The sequence below is a fragment of the Callospermophilus lateralis genome, chromosome 19, assembly GCF_048772815.1.
Source record: "Callospermophilus lateralis isolate mCalLat2 chromosome 19, mCalLat2.hap1, whole genome shotgun sequence".
Classification (NCBI taxonomy): domain Eukaryota; kingdom Metazoa; phylum Chordata; class Mammalia; order Rodentia; family Sciuridae; genus Callospermophilus; species Callospermophilus lateralis.
The window spans coordinates 7,652,665-7,665,766 of NC_135323.1; the positions used below are offsets into that span (position 1 = coordinate 7,652,665).

The 13,102-nt window shown below is 62.4% G+C and overlaps 4 protein-coding genes across 21 annotated transcripts in view; 2 read left to right on the forward strand and 2 right to left on the reverse strand.

Annotated features, from left to right (window-relative positions):
- The first annotated feature begins 78 nt into the window (after positions 1–78).
- Positions 79–5,483, forward strand: Spsb3 (splA/ryanodine receptor domain and SOCS box containing 3). Its single transcript, XM_076840654.1, has 7 exons — positions 79–165; positions 1,131–1,268; positions 3,610–3,787; positions 3,864–4,051; positions 4,127–4,229; positions 4,313–4,438; positions 4,704–5,483. The coding sequence occupies exons 1-7, from the start codon at positions 79–81 to the stop codon at positions 5,030–5,032; spliced, it is 1,149 nt and encodes a 382-aa protein (XP_076696769.1). The 3' UTR covers positions 5,033–5,483.
- On the reverse strand, positions 5,419–9,498 carry Eme2 (essential meiotic structure-specific endonuclease subunit 2). Its single transcript, XM_076840653.2, has 8 exons — positions 8,301–9,498; positions 8,080–8,210; positions 7,609–7,707; positions 6,963–7,054; positions 6,702–6,795; positions 6,469–6,584; positions 6,131–6,320; positions 5,419–6,050 (listed from the first exon to the last, which is right to left on the reverse strand). Exons 1-8 carry the CDS (start codon positions 8,767–8,769, stop codon positions 5,880–5,882), a joined length of 1,362 nt encoding a protein of 453 aa, XP_076696768.2. The 5' UTR covers positions 8,770–9,498; the 3' UTR covers positions 5,419–5,879.
- A 16-nt stretch (positions 9,499–9,514) lies between these two features.
- Nme3 (NME/NM23 nucleoside diphosphate kinase 3) lies at positions 9,515–10,932 on the forward strand. 2 transcript variants are annotated; one of them, XM_076840659.2, is made up of 5 exons: positions 9,515–9,992; positions 10,069–10,199; positions 10,295–10,396; positions 10,469–10,581; positions 10,670–10,932. In XM_076840659.2, exons 1-5 carry the CDS (start codon positions 9,911–9,913, stop codon positions 10,785–10,787), a joined length of 546 nt encoding a protein of 181 aa, XP_076696774.1. In that variant the 5' UTR covers positions 9,515–9,910; the 3' UTR covers positions 10,788–10,932. The 2 variants fall into 2 exon arrangements, with proteins under 2 accessions (XP_076696774.1, XP_076696775.1); XM_076840660.2 differs by having other exon boundaries at positions 10,469–10,573; positions 10,670–10,781.
- Positions 10,933–10,975: 43 nt separating this feature from the next.
- The window catches only part of Mapk8ip3 (mitogen-activated protein kinase 8 interacting protein 3), a 40,354-nt gene continuing 38,227 nt past the window's right edge, over positions 10,976–13,102 (reverse strand). For all 17 annotated transcript variants that reach the window (XM_076840648.2, XM_076840647.2, XM_076840642.2 and 14 more), the window contains 3 exons: positions 12,849–13,028; positions 12,614–12,763; positions 10,976–12,544 (listed from right to left, as the gene is read on the reverse strand). In XM_076840648.2, the coding sequence (XP_076696763.1) occupies positions 12,423–12,544; positions 12,614–12,763; positions 12,849–13,028 (452 nt within the window). In that variant the 3' untranslated portion in view covers positions 10,976–12,422. The remainder of the gene's footprint in view (positions 12,545–12,613; positions 12,764–12,848; positions 13,029–13,102) is intronic.

Here is a 13,102-nt window from a genome sequence, read left to right on the forward strand (position 1 = left end):
CTCGGCAACAGCCATGTCCCGAGAGGCCCGCCCCCGCGCGAAGCCCCAGACTGGAGCGGCCGCCTAGCCACTGAGCCAATGCAGCGCGGGGGCGGGGATTGTTTACGTCCCGGCCGGAGCCGAAAGTGGGTCACAGCCTGCGAAGCGTGGCTGCGGCGGCTGCAGGTGAGCGGCGCCCGGCCTGCCCGGCCCCCGGCGACAACATGCTGACCTTGCGGGCGGTCGGGCCCGCCGCCATTTGTCCCCGGGGGCGGCACGCGGGAGGCCGGGCTGGGACCGCGGGTGGGCTCTGCCTGCTGCAGCTCGGAGGCCGCGGGCCGCGGGCCGCGGGCGTGACAGAGCCCTCCGCCTGGTCCCGGGCACCTGGACCATTCATTTGGCGTGCACCGCGCGGCTGTGTTCTGTGCTCCTGAGCGGCGCAAACCGAGGGGCCAGACGAGGTGGGGCAGTCCATGCGGCAGCCTAGGGTTGAAAGTGGAGTTGGGGACATGGGGGATCCGACCAAAAGCAGGGCAGAGCCGGCCACTGGAGCGAGGCAGCCAGTAGAACTAGCCCTCGTATAGGCTTGCATTTCACCCCCAGAACAATGGCAAGCCCTGAGCAGACTTAAAATGGTACCGGAAAGCCCGTGGCTGTAGTGTGTGGAGCGGGAGAAGCCGAGCAGAGGAGCTGTGCGGAGCCTGTGGTGCCCCGTGAGCGAGGACTCCCCAGGTGTGGCAGGAAGGGGGAGTGTCAGGGTGGATGACTGCTGTGTTTCTGGCATGAGGAACCCGAGGTCTGGGACTCCACTTGTCTAGCTGGACCGTGTGGAGGAGGAGCAAGTCTGCTGTGAGAGGCCTGGGGCCTCTGTGCCTATGTGGACTGAGAGGTGCCGTCAGAATCATGGGTGTCTGGGTGGCATTTCACACCATCTGCCTTGGTTTGATCAAGGTGCTAAGACTCTGGACCCAGGTACAGGCTTGTGGAGAGTTCTGCTTTGTATCTGAGGCCCTGGAGCCCCTCCTTTGGGTGGGTCTGTGGCCCAGCCTGACAGACAGTGGGGAAGTTCCAGTGGAGGAGTATGTGCTTGGGGGTCCTGGGACTTGTTCTAGTGTGCTTGGCTCCTTGGCTCAGAACCATTTTTCTTTCAGGTCCTCTCTAGCATGGCCAGACGTCCGAGGAGTAGCAGGGCATGGCATTTTGTCTTGAGCGCAGCCCGCCGGGATGCTGATGCCCGGGCTGTGTCCCTGGCAGGCACCACTAACCGGGGCTATGACTCTGATGGGCAGGTAGGTACCTGTGGCAAGGTGGGCATGGCCACTCCAAGGATGGGGAATCAAAAGAAAAAGATGTTCCTGGGCCAGAGCACTGGCCATGTTTGGGGGATGCCATGCTCAGTAAGTCTCTTTGGCCAGGTAAAGGACGCCCAGCCTGTCCTTAGAATAGACAGATTTTTTCCTGTCCTCTCCTTTGACAAGTGAAGTGTGTGGAGGGACTGGCTGTTGGTCTCTGGTTAGCTGTGCGGCAGAAGTTCTCTGCCCTCTGCCTGGCCAGATTCCAGAGGTAGCTGCTGTTAACCCTGTGATCCATTCAAATGTTTCTTTTGCAGCACAGATGTGTTCTGGGTTCACATACATACAGATAAAAAGGAACTGTGATTCTGAAAGATCAAACTTCACTCCCTTTCCCCTAAGCTCAGGGAGGCCCAGGAGAGCCAGGGCAGATTGAAGAGACTCTTCACTACTGTTGACAGCAGCCTGTACTGATCTCTGCCATAGCTAGGCCTGTGGGCCAGGCTATATGGCCATTACACCTGGTGGGGTGCAGGGTGGAGACCCTAAGGGAGTGGTTTCTCAGTTGACTTCCTGAAATCAGGCTGGAGTTGGTGTCTACACTCTGCTGCCATAACTGCCCTGCAGTTAGTTCTGGCTCAACCATGTGACCAGGGCAGAAGTGGGTTCTTCTTGGAGCCCTTTGGGACCAATAGGCCTTGGAGGAGAACTGGAAGCCAGGGGTTTACTGACCTGGCCAGCAGTGTCCTGAGTCTTTCTCAGGGCCTCTGAACTTGAGAGGCCTGCTTGCATTCTTGCCATGCCTCCAGTTCCCTTTGACCACGTGGCCCAGAGTCATCTGTCTGCCTGTGTCCCTGCCTCACAAGCTTACTGCTATGAGGCTGGGCAGTGTGACACATGCATGCTGCTTGTCCTCTGTCACCTAATGGGCCTATGGCACATGTGTGTAGGCAGGTGACGGGAGCCTTTCTGGCACCTCAGCAAGCTTAGCAACACACCTCCTTCATCCTTTCTTGGTGTTCTTGAGGCTGGTAGAAGGGCAGGTTTGCTTCCTCCCTGGGGAGGATCAGTGTGCCTCGTGCCCTGGCTCCTCAGTAGGCCTGTCCTGGCTGTGGGGAGTCCCTTTCTATGTCACCGGGCTGCAGTCCTCTGGCCTGCTTTGTGTGGGGCAGGACCCTTCTCCAGGTAGGACAGCTGCCCTGAAGGAGGCTCCTCATGGTCCTGTTTATCTCTGGCCAGCTGAGCTTCCTGTCATAGTTCCTTGTGGCTTCCCTGGGAGACAGGCCTCATACCAGGCAGCACCCAGGCTGTGAATAGAGGGTGTTGGCCATTCTCCCCCTGTTGAATCTGATGTGGGTGAAGGTGATGCACCACTGTCTGAGGCCCTGGTAACTGGAATAGGACCTGGAAGCAGGCCCTCCCTGAGGAGCTCTTGGTCTAGCAGGAGCAAGAAGGGAAGAGGACAGGGAATATGAAAGAAATGATGAGCAGGCAACCTGAAAAGTGTTCCTGGGGACGTGCTTGCTTCATTCGGGGGAGGAACAGTGGGCACATGGCACACAGGTGCCAGTGTGACTACATGTGACAGGGGGCTGGTGGGGCTTGTGGGTTTGGGCGGAGACTGGCCTTAATGCACAAGGCAGTAGGACCCCATGGTGTGACTAAGGTAGCTTATGGTAGAGGGTTCCCTGGGCTGCTCTGCAGGTCTGTGGCAGGAAGGCCAGAGCAGAGCCCAGAGAGCAGGTGGAGGCCACTCAGACTGACAGAGGCTGTCCACACCTTTCTGGCCTCTGGGCAGGAGGGCTTGTGTGGCATCAATGGGAAGCAGCTTGGTTCAGAGAGACTTCCGTGGCTGATTTCCCAGGAGAGGAACTTGAGGAGTTCAGCCTTAATGATGGACCATGGGGCTAATAAGGCCCCCAGGACACAGTGCCTCAGGACTGTGGCCCTTAAAGGCGGTGACAGGGTCCTGATTAAGTCTTCCTACAGCATAAGCTTTAAGTGGCAGCATGAGTCCACTGGGCCTCCTGAGGGTCTGCCCCACACATTGGTGACCAGAGGACCACAGCCCAGTACAGGGTAAGGCCCCACGCCAAGGAGCCTGCCTGTTGTCTGGGAGACCCAGGTGGTCTCTGTCAGATCTTGTTGGGTCCAGATCTGCAGCTCATCTGAGACCCAGAAGATGCCTGGAGAAGGCTGGAGAGTAGTACTGGTGGCTGGTCTCCAGAATGCCTGTGCAGAAGTGGGGGTGTCAGGCTATGCCAGTCCCCACGTCTGTGCTGAGCACTTGGTGGGCTGGGGCAGCAGGCAGGTGGGAACAGGCTACATTTCTCTCCAGCACAGTGACTCCGATTCTGACCCTGAGTCCTCGTCCCTGCCACCATCCATCCCCAGTGCTGTGCCTGTGACAGGGGAGTCCTTCTGTGACTGTGAGAGCCAGAGCGAGGCCCCCTTCTGCAGCAGCCCACATACCACGCACCGTGGCAAGGACTGCCGCTGTGGAGAAGAGGATGAGTGTGAGTGTCCTGCAGGGGATGGTGGGGCAGGCCCTCCTGGGAGGCGCAGGGACAAACCTGGCCCCCCGTTTTACAGACTTCGACTGGGTCTGGGATGACCTGAATAAGTCCTCAGCTGCCCTGCTAAGCTGTGACAACCGCAAGGTCAGCTTCCATATGGAGTATAGCTGTGGTACTGCAGCCATCCGGGGCACCAAGGAGCTGGGGGATGGCCAACACTTCTGGGAAATTAAGATGACCTCACCTGTCTATGGCACTGATATGGTAAGTGGCCGGTGGCCTGGGGCAGTGCTGTAGGCCTCCACCCCAGGCACACTCTCCCCAGCCCCACTTTGGCAGATGGTGGGCATTGGGACGTCAGACGTGGACCTGGACAAGTACCATCACACCTTCTGCAGCCTGCTTGGCAGGGACGAGGACAGCTGGGGCCTCTCCTACACGGGTTCGTGTGGTCCAGTGGTGGGGAGGGTCAGGCGGGGAAGGCAGCACATGGCTCCTGGGCTCACCCTCACCTGATGCCCCCAGGGCTCCTCCACCATAAGGGTGACAAGACCAGCTTCTCATCGCGGTTTGGCCAAGGCTCCATCATTGGTGTGCACCTGGATGCCTGGCATGGGACGCTGACTTTCTTTAAGAACAGGAAGTGCATAGGTGAGGGTCCCCAAACTGACCCTGGACAGGTGTCTACAGGGTACAGCTATCACAGTTATGATCTTGGTGGGCCCAGGTTGCCTGGGTACCTGAGGCCCCAAGTCCCCAGAGGGAGGGACAGGGAGAGGCCAGGTTGGAATTACTTGGGCCAGGGCCAGAGCCACAGGACTGACTCCCTCAGCCAAGTTGGCAGATGTGCGGCTGAGACTGACACAGCACCTTCTAGGTCCTCTGCTGGCCCAGGCTCAGCTGCTTCTCCCTGCAGGAGTGGCAGCCACCAGACTGAGGAACAGGAGGTTCTACCCGATGGTGTGCTCCACAGCAGCCAGAAGCAGCATGAAGGTGATCCGTGCTTGCGCCACCGCCACCTCCCTGCAGTACCTGTGCTGCTCCCGCCTGCGCCAGTTGCGCCCTGACTCAGGGGACACCCTTGAGGGCCTGCCCCTGCCACCTGGTCTCAAGCAGGTGCTACGTGACAAGTTGGGCTGGGTCTTGAGCATGAACTGCAGCCATCGCAAGCCCCCAGCATCCCCACCTGGTACCCCCAGCCTAGAGGCCAGGCCCTGCCGAAGGAAGAGGTGCCGACGGACCTGACTTGTTTTCTCACAAAAACTGCCTCCTTGGGCTGGGAAGGCCACTCCTCCCTCCTTGCCACCCTGCAGGGCAGAATAGGTGGACCAAGGTCTGATTGGGGCTGTCCTGTTTCTCCTAAGACCAGGACAGTCCCTTCTATAGGGGATCCAGAGCCACTGGCCACTGAGTCCACTCTCCTTGACTGGGTGGCGGGGGGGGCAGCCACACCAGTCCTCCAACTGTCCCAGGAATGGCCAAGCACTGCTGGGCCATCCTGGGGTGGCAGGTGTCTGCTGCCTGGGGAGACAGGGCTTGGTGAGCTGGCGCTTCCTGGCCCTGGGTCCTGGCTCTTCTTCTAGCTCACTCTGCATGTCGTCCACTGCCGTTCCCATCACACAGACCCCAACGACTGTGACAAATGTGGGATTTATGTCTTACACAGTTCTGAGATTAAAGAGTCTGCCAGGCCTGGGCTGCCCGGTGTCTGCTTTCCTCCTGATGGTCTGCTACGTGGGGGGGCAGGCTGCTGCTCCCCTAGGGAGACCCTCTGGGATGCTGCCCTGCAGTCATCCTGGCTGCCCAGCTGGGCACACAGTCTTGCTGCCACGCTGTCCTGTGGCCAGAGCATTCAGGGCAGAGGGAACACGAACCCCCATCCTCCTCAGGCCTCTGCCTCCCTGTTTTTCTGCTGATTTCAGAGCATCTGTCTTCCCCCTCCTCCCCAACCTCAAATCTGACCAGCTAAAGATGGAGTCCACCGCAGGCTTAGTAAGTGTGGTTGTCCCCCTCCCACTCTCAGGAGGTCCGATTAGTCCTCCTATGGGCTGTTGCTGTCCTCCTGGTGGACAGAAGAGGCCGGCAAGTGTGGTCAGGAGCCCAGGTCCAGTAGCAGGTCAGGGCTGGTGGTGGTCAGGAACAGGCAGATGCGACGGGAGAGGTCAGGCCCCACCCTTCGGGACTGTCTGCCTTTGCTGGCCTCCACAGGGAGGTCAGCCAGGAGGCCCAGACGTTCCTGTTCTGTGTTGCAGGCCATGAGCGCCTAGGGCAAGCAAAGGTGTGAGCAGGGGGGCCTTGAGGCCTGGGTCTCATACCTGAGGGGAAGGGTACCTGGGAGCTTACCTGCTGCAGAAGGCGTGGGGAGGGGAAGGCGGTGACAATGGCATCTGCCACAGCAGGGCTGACCCGGTTAAACTGCCTGATCTGTCTCCACCAAACCCCACGCAACCCAGAGCCATCTCTGGCCACCTGCTGGCCTGCAACCCAGCGACCTGCTGTGCAGAAGGAAAAGGCCTGGGAGTCCCAGCACTGCCTGAAAGGGAGGGGCAGAGGGGTCTTCAGAGCCTTGGCCTCTTCCACACCTGCCCCAGTTCAAAAAGCTTTCCAGCCCTGCTCTGCCCTCAGAGCTCCCTGCTCCTGGTGGTCCTGTCCCCCTCCCAGCCCTGAGTAGGGGTACACACTTAGAGGGGAGCTGGGCGAGGGCCTTGGTGTAGGCACACACGTGCTGAGTCAGCTCTTGCCAGGAGGCCACCAGTAGCACATCCAGGTCTGCACGGAGCTGAAGGAGCACCAGAGCCTGGGAAGGATGGTGATGGCGTGGGCTCATCTTGACCATGCTGGGAGTCACACCTCTCAGCCAGAGAACAGCCACATGCTAGACCAAGGCCAACCCCGCAGCACAAACGGTCCTCACCTCCTCCACTTCCGGCCAGCTGACAGCCTCCTTGGCCTGGACCACCTCTGAATTCTGCAGCTGTTGCATCCCCTGGGCACTGGGCTGGCAAGACCTGAGCAGAGGCAATGACCCCCCAGTTCCCCACACCTTCTTCCTGAGTTCTGCCTCTGCCAGGGCCCCCAGGGCAGTGAATCAGCTGTGACACATCCTCCAGAGGCACCCCTACCTCTCCCTGCCCACTCCAGTCAGCCCCACTAAGGGCCTTGAGGTGAATGGTACCATAGGTGGGCATCCAGCCCTATGACAGCCAGGTGGGGGTGGGCAGGACTCTCAGGAGAGATCCAAGGCACCGGACAGGGTGGGCCTTCTGTCTGAAGGCAAGAACACATGGCACACTGTTCGCAGAAAGACCGTGACAGTGGGGGACTGCTGACCACCAGCCCACAGCCAATGGCAAAGAACAGCAGGAGAGTCAGAGACACTCCCTCTGCCCAGCCAACCCTCTCCAGAAAACCAGCTGTACTGCCTCCTGGGGCCAGGGAGGCTGAGCACCCTGTGGTCCAGCTCTGCACCTCAGCCTGGCATCTGCATGGCACACAGCAGGATCCCTAAAATCATGGACGCTGCGACCCAGCAGGTCTAACTTAGTCATTCTCTAGCCAAACATCAGCTGAGCACTATTTCTACTCCATCAGAGGCTAGGCTGCACTGTCAGCTGCTGCAGACCAATTCAGCCAGCCCTTGGCCCTGCCTAGACACTTCCACCTGAGCTCAGGGTCCTCTAGTCAGTATACCCTGGTCCTGACTCTGTGCTCTCCCAATCCCTCTACTGTTTCACCTGTGCTCCTCTCCCCTAAATGTTGGCTGGCAGAACAGCACCCCTGGCTGGAAAACCTGGTACCATGGGATGAAGGAAGGAAACCACCTGGGTCAGCTGGGCAGTGCCCTGCAGAAACTCCTCAGGCTCCAGCAGCAGCAGCAGTAGTAGTTCCTGCTCCTCTGTAGCCCACACCTCAGAAGCCACCTGTGGGGATATTGGGGACACTGCTGCCCACACTTGGCCTGTCTCTGGGCCTCTACCTAGCTGCCCAGCTAACACTGGGAACTCCTGTAGTTCTGCAATTGCAGTCATGCCTAGCCCTGCCAGGGCTGTTCCCCAGAAGCCCGAGTCAAGCCTCCCAGAGACCAAGGCCAGCCCAGGACTAAGGGCTGACCCCAGCCTCTTCTGTGGTAGAATGTTATGGGACAGAGGCTGGTTCTGGTTCCATACTGGCAAAGTGGCAACGCAGGCTTCCCGTCACCTCTCTACGAGATGCTACCTCTCCAGACAACTGCACCTGCGAAATGTGGGCCAGGACTCGGGACATGGTCTGGGAGGGTAGAACCAGCTACTCACGCTGCCGGGGTTGTGCCTCACTCCGCTCCACCGCAGGCTGCGAGCCCGGCGCTGCGGTTCGATGCGGCATTCACAGCCCAGGGCGCCCAGAGCCTCCATTAGGACGTCAGCACGAGTGTCCTCCAGCAAGGCTGGGCCCGCGGAAGACAGCTCTGTCAGCCCCTCCTTGCCCGCGGGCGGCAGGCCGACCGCTCGTCGCCCGCCCGCCCGCCAACCCGGACCTGGGTCCATGCGCACCACCAGGCGCTGCAGAGCCTGCTCGGGCCGCCACGCCGCCTCCCTGCGCTCCCCCGCCACGCCCCGAGTCCGCGCTCCGGCTTCTGTAGAGTCGTCGCCCTCCGCCTCAGAGTCCGACACCTCCCAGGTCGGGGGCCGCCGCTGGCCAAGGCGCGAGCGCGCGGCCCTCTCGGGTCGCACCTCCGCCATGGCCCGGCCTCCCCTCCACTTCCGCACACGCCCGGACGCCTTTGGGCGGGACACCGGCCGCTTCCGGCGCGGGCCGGCTCGGGACACACGGGGTTCGGGCGGGGCAAGGCGGGGGTCGCGGACACCACTATGGCGCGGAAGAAGGTGCGGCCGCGGCTGATCGCCGAGCTGGCCCGCCGCGTGCGCGCTCTGCGCGAACAGCGGGAGCGTCCGCGCGACTCGCAGCTCTACGCCCTGGACTACGAGACCCTGACGCGGCCGCATTCGGGCCGCCGGCTGCCAGTGCGCGCTTGGGCCGACGTGCGCCGCGAGAGCCGCCTCCTGCAGCTGCTCGCCCGCCTCCCGCTCTTTGGCCTGGGCCGCCTGGTCACGCGCAAGTCCTGGCTGTGGCAGCACGACGAGCCTTGCTACTGGCGCCTCACGCGCGTGCGGCCGGACTTCACCGCGCAGGTGCGCGCGGTGCGGCCTCTCCCTGGCCTCGCGCCTCTCCCCGACTACCCCTCCACCCCCGGATCCCAGGGACCGGGGCTCCCGCTTCCCCGCCCGCTGGGCGAGCAGCTTCCGGAGCTGACCCGACTCTTTCTTGCTTCGCAGAACTTGGACCACGGGAAGGCTTGGGGCGTCCTGACCTTCAAAGGTAAGGCTACTGGCTGGCAGGAGCGCGTGGCCAACTGTCCAGCCCGCGCGGAGTCAGCCCCGCCTTCCCTCCGCAGGGAAGACGGAGGCCGAGGCCCGAGAGATCGAGCATGTCATGTACCACGACTGGCGGTTGGTACCCAAGCACGAGGAGGAGGCTTTCGCCGCCGTCACTCCTGGGACGGAGGATAGCCCGCGCCCCGTGCCCTACCCACCGCTGCTCCGGGCCATGATCCTGGCTCAGCGGAAGAAAAGCGGGGACACCAGCGCGGAGGAGCCCCTGCTGAACCTGGAGAGGACTCGTGCGGACCCTTGGGACTACCCTGCGAAACAGGAGGCCAAGGGGCGGGCCAAGCGGACCCTGGACTAATGGGGCCAGGCCTGAGAAGCTCCTGGGGGTGAGGCGGGGAGCTCCTTGTGATGGACGTCTTTGGGTGTACCCCCTTCCGGCGACTTGTTCCGCGGCCTTGCGTTTTGGTGGGGAGAAGTGGGGCGCCTGTTGCCCCAGCATCCCCCTCCGAGGCAGGGGTCCCACGCGCTGGCCCCACCTCCAGGCGGCCCTTTCCCCGTTGCTGTGGCTGGGAATAAACGCACTCTTTATCCTGGGTTTTGGTCTATCTGCGCGTTGGGCCGCGTGTGCATGTGAGATGGTCGGGCTAGCCCGCCGCGGAACTGGGGCGCCGGGCGCTCGGGGCAGCGCTGCGTTCCGAGCGGGTGCAGTGGGTGGCCCCGCGTCCTGCGCGTCCCTTTAAGCGCAGGCCCCGCCCAGATGCTCCGCCCCGCTGGGTCCGGTCCTGCCGCCGCCATGATCTGCCTGGTGCTGACCATCTTCGCTAACCTCTTCCCGGCGAGTAAGCTCGGGTGTGGGGGGTGGGGGCCGGGCGGGGCGCAGGCTGCTGGGCCGACCTGACGCCCGGGTCCCCGCAGCCTGCAGCGGCGTGCACGAGCGCACCTTCCTGGCAGTGAAGCCTGACGGTGTGCAGCGGCGGCTGGTGGGCGAGATCGTGCGGCGTTTCGAAAGGAAGGGCTTCAAACTGGTGGCGCTGAAGCTGGTGCAGGTGCGGACGCTTAGAGCAGGGCGCATGCGGGGGCTGGGTGGTGCGGGAAGCAGACGGGGGCTCGGGGCGCAGCGCGGTGGCCCTTCCTTTCGCAGGCCTCCGAGGAGCTGCTGTGTGAGCACTACGCGGAGCTGCGCGGGCGCCCCTTCTATGGCCGCCTGGTCAAGTACATGAGCTCCGGGCCCGTGGTGGCCATGGTGAGTTCCCGTGGGCGGCAGGTGGGTACAGCCCCGGAGCCCTGCGCGCGCTGACGCTCGCCCCGCGCTCAGGTGTGGCAGGGCCTGGACGTCGTGCGCGCCTCGAGGGCACTCATCGGCGCCACGGACCCAATAAACGCCCAGCCTGGCACCATTCGCGGGGACTTCTGCGTGGAGGTCGGCAAGTAAGGCCCGCCTGCGCACCCCCCCACCCCGCCTTGCAGCTCGACCCCCCCCCCCCCCGCGGTCCACCCACGCTCCCGTCCCGCGCAGGAATGTAATCCACGGTAGCGACTCGGTGGAGAGTGCCCGCCGCGAGATCGCGCTCTGGTTCAGGTCGGATGAGCTCCTCTGTTGGGAGGACAGCGTCGGGCACTGGCTGTACGAGTAGCCCCCGACAGGCCTGCCCCCAACAGGACCACCCCCTCTGACCTGGCGTGCCAGGACAGCCGCGGAGCAGAGGGCCAGGTCGTGCAGGACACCTCTGGCGCTTGGCTCACCCCCATTTCTTTTCATAATAAACTGTAGGAAAACCATGTGAGCATTGGCTTGGCTCGGTCCCAGGGACACACAGCAGCACGTGTTAAGACGTTTATTACATACAGAGCAGATACGTGGGTTCACTTGCAGGGCCAAAGCCTGAGGAGAAGCACACCCGGCCTTTCCTCTTACTTGCACCCACCCAGCTCACTCCAGTCATTTCACACTCCAGTGGGGACAGACATGGGACATACATCACAGTGGAGAGGTGGCAGGGTGGTGGGGAGAAGCCTGCAGCTCCCTGTGGCTGCAGCTTGTGTTGGCCAGCTGGGCTCATGGGACAGCTCCCCAAGATCTGTGCTTCTCTGGTGGGAGGAAGTGGGCAGCTGGGGCCAGGCTGCCCTGGTCAGTCAGTACCTCTGGTGGGAGGAGTAAGGCCTGGGCCAGGAAGGTGGGGGAGCAGACCTGCAAGGGCAGCTACCTGCCTGCTTGCCACAACCCTAGAGCCCTGCTGCAGTGGCATAGCCCCTCCGGCCTCTGCTTGGCAGCCTCCTGTCAGTTCTCTCTGAGGGAGCAGGCCACAGCGGAAACGCTAGGCACTTGGTACGTGTCTGGGAGCTGGGCTCCTTGGAGCCCTGTGCAGGAAGCAGGCCCCAGGAGCGCACCATCCCCCATCAACCTGAGGCTGAGCCTGCATCCTAGGACTAACCCTAGCAGAGGGCAGGAGCCTCCACTTCTTCCTGAGGCCGGGGCCTGCCCTAGCAGCCTGAGAAATTCCACCCTAAGGGATTCTGGGAGGGGCAGGACTATAAAGTCCTGCTCCTTAAAGGTGAGTCTTATGCCCAGGGGAAGCCTGGGGCACACCAGTCAGTGAGGGGCTGGACGACCTTGGGCTTCAGGGGGTGAGGGGTACCTGGTTTGTCTTTTGAAGGTGCTGCCTCAGGGACCCTAGCCTCAAGCTTCCATGCCAGATCTCTGGGGAGGCTGGGGCGGGGACCGAGGGGACATTAGTCAGGGAAGGTGTAAACCCTAGATAGGGGTTACCTAGGGCCCAGGCACCTGGGCAGTCTGAGCGCCAAACCCCTGGGCATAGGATGGGCACCAGGCCTGGCTCTCCCACGGCAGCATGCAAAAGCAAGTAGACTGGGTGGGAAGACAGGGCAGAGTGAAGCCCCTGCTCCTGCTTTGGGGGTGCCAGGAGTGAGGAGGTAACAGCGGAGCCAAGGCCAGTTGCAGGGGCTGCCCACAGCCACCTTGGTCCTCCCTTGCCCCAGCCCTAAGGTGCCCCTGGGACTTGAGTATGCTGGGTAGGGGTACTGACCAGGAGCTGCAGGCACCTCTCCACCTTCCTCTCCCGCCTCCCTCCCATGGCCCACTCCACCCACATCTCGGGGCCACTCCCTGCCACTCGGGGGCCTGGGCCTCAGGTGAAAGCTGCAGGTTGAGAGGTTAGAAAGGGGCTATGGGTGCCCGGGGCAGGCAGGGGCAGGCCGGCGGGGTCCTATGTACATATTGGCATCAGGCGGTGGAAAGGGGGGCAATGGCCTCACTCAGGGGCGTAGGACACCTGCCACACGATGATGTGGCTGCGCTCCGCCTTGGACAGCACAGGCTTCACCTGGCTCACCTCTCCGGCTCCTTCCTCCGCCTCGTCGTCCTCTCCATCTCCTGGAGAGTGGGCAGCAGTGAGGGGTCCTGCCTGGCATACCACGGCCTGCCCCGCCGGTGCCCACTCACCGATTCGGAAGTCGATGTAGCCCTCGCCGCCACTCAGCACCAGCGCAGTCTTCAGCTTCTGGCCCTCTGCATCAGCGGCAGACACAGCAGGCCCGGGACCCTCTGAAGGGCTGTCCAGTACGCTGCCGTTGAGGGTTGCCAGCACGTTACCTGTCAGGGGCAGAGGGACAGCTGCCCGTGAGGGGCCACGGCTGCACCCACAGGGCTATCCAGGCAGGATGTGGGCAGCCCTCACCTGGCACAGAGACAAAGAACTTGACAGCATCACGGTGCCCGTGGAAGCAGAGCTGGGCCTGCGCCATGGAGCAGTAGGGGATGAAGCTACTGGCAGACTTGTCACTGCTGTCGTCCCCATACACGTGGATGACGCCCCCTGGGCGGGCACCCTCCCCAGATGTGGGGGATGTCTTGTTGGCTGAAGACAGTGTGGGAGGGGGGCAAGTCACCTTATTTCCAGCAGACTCAAGAGCACAGGGGAGCCGCCACCTT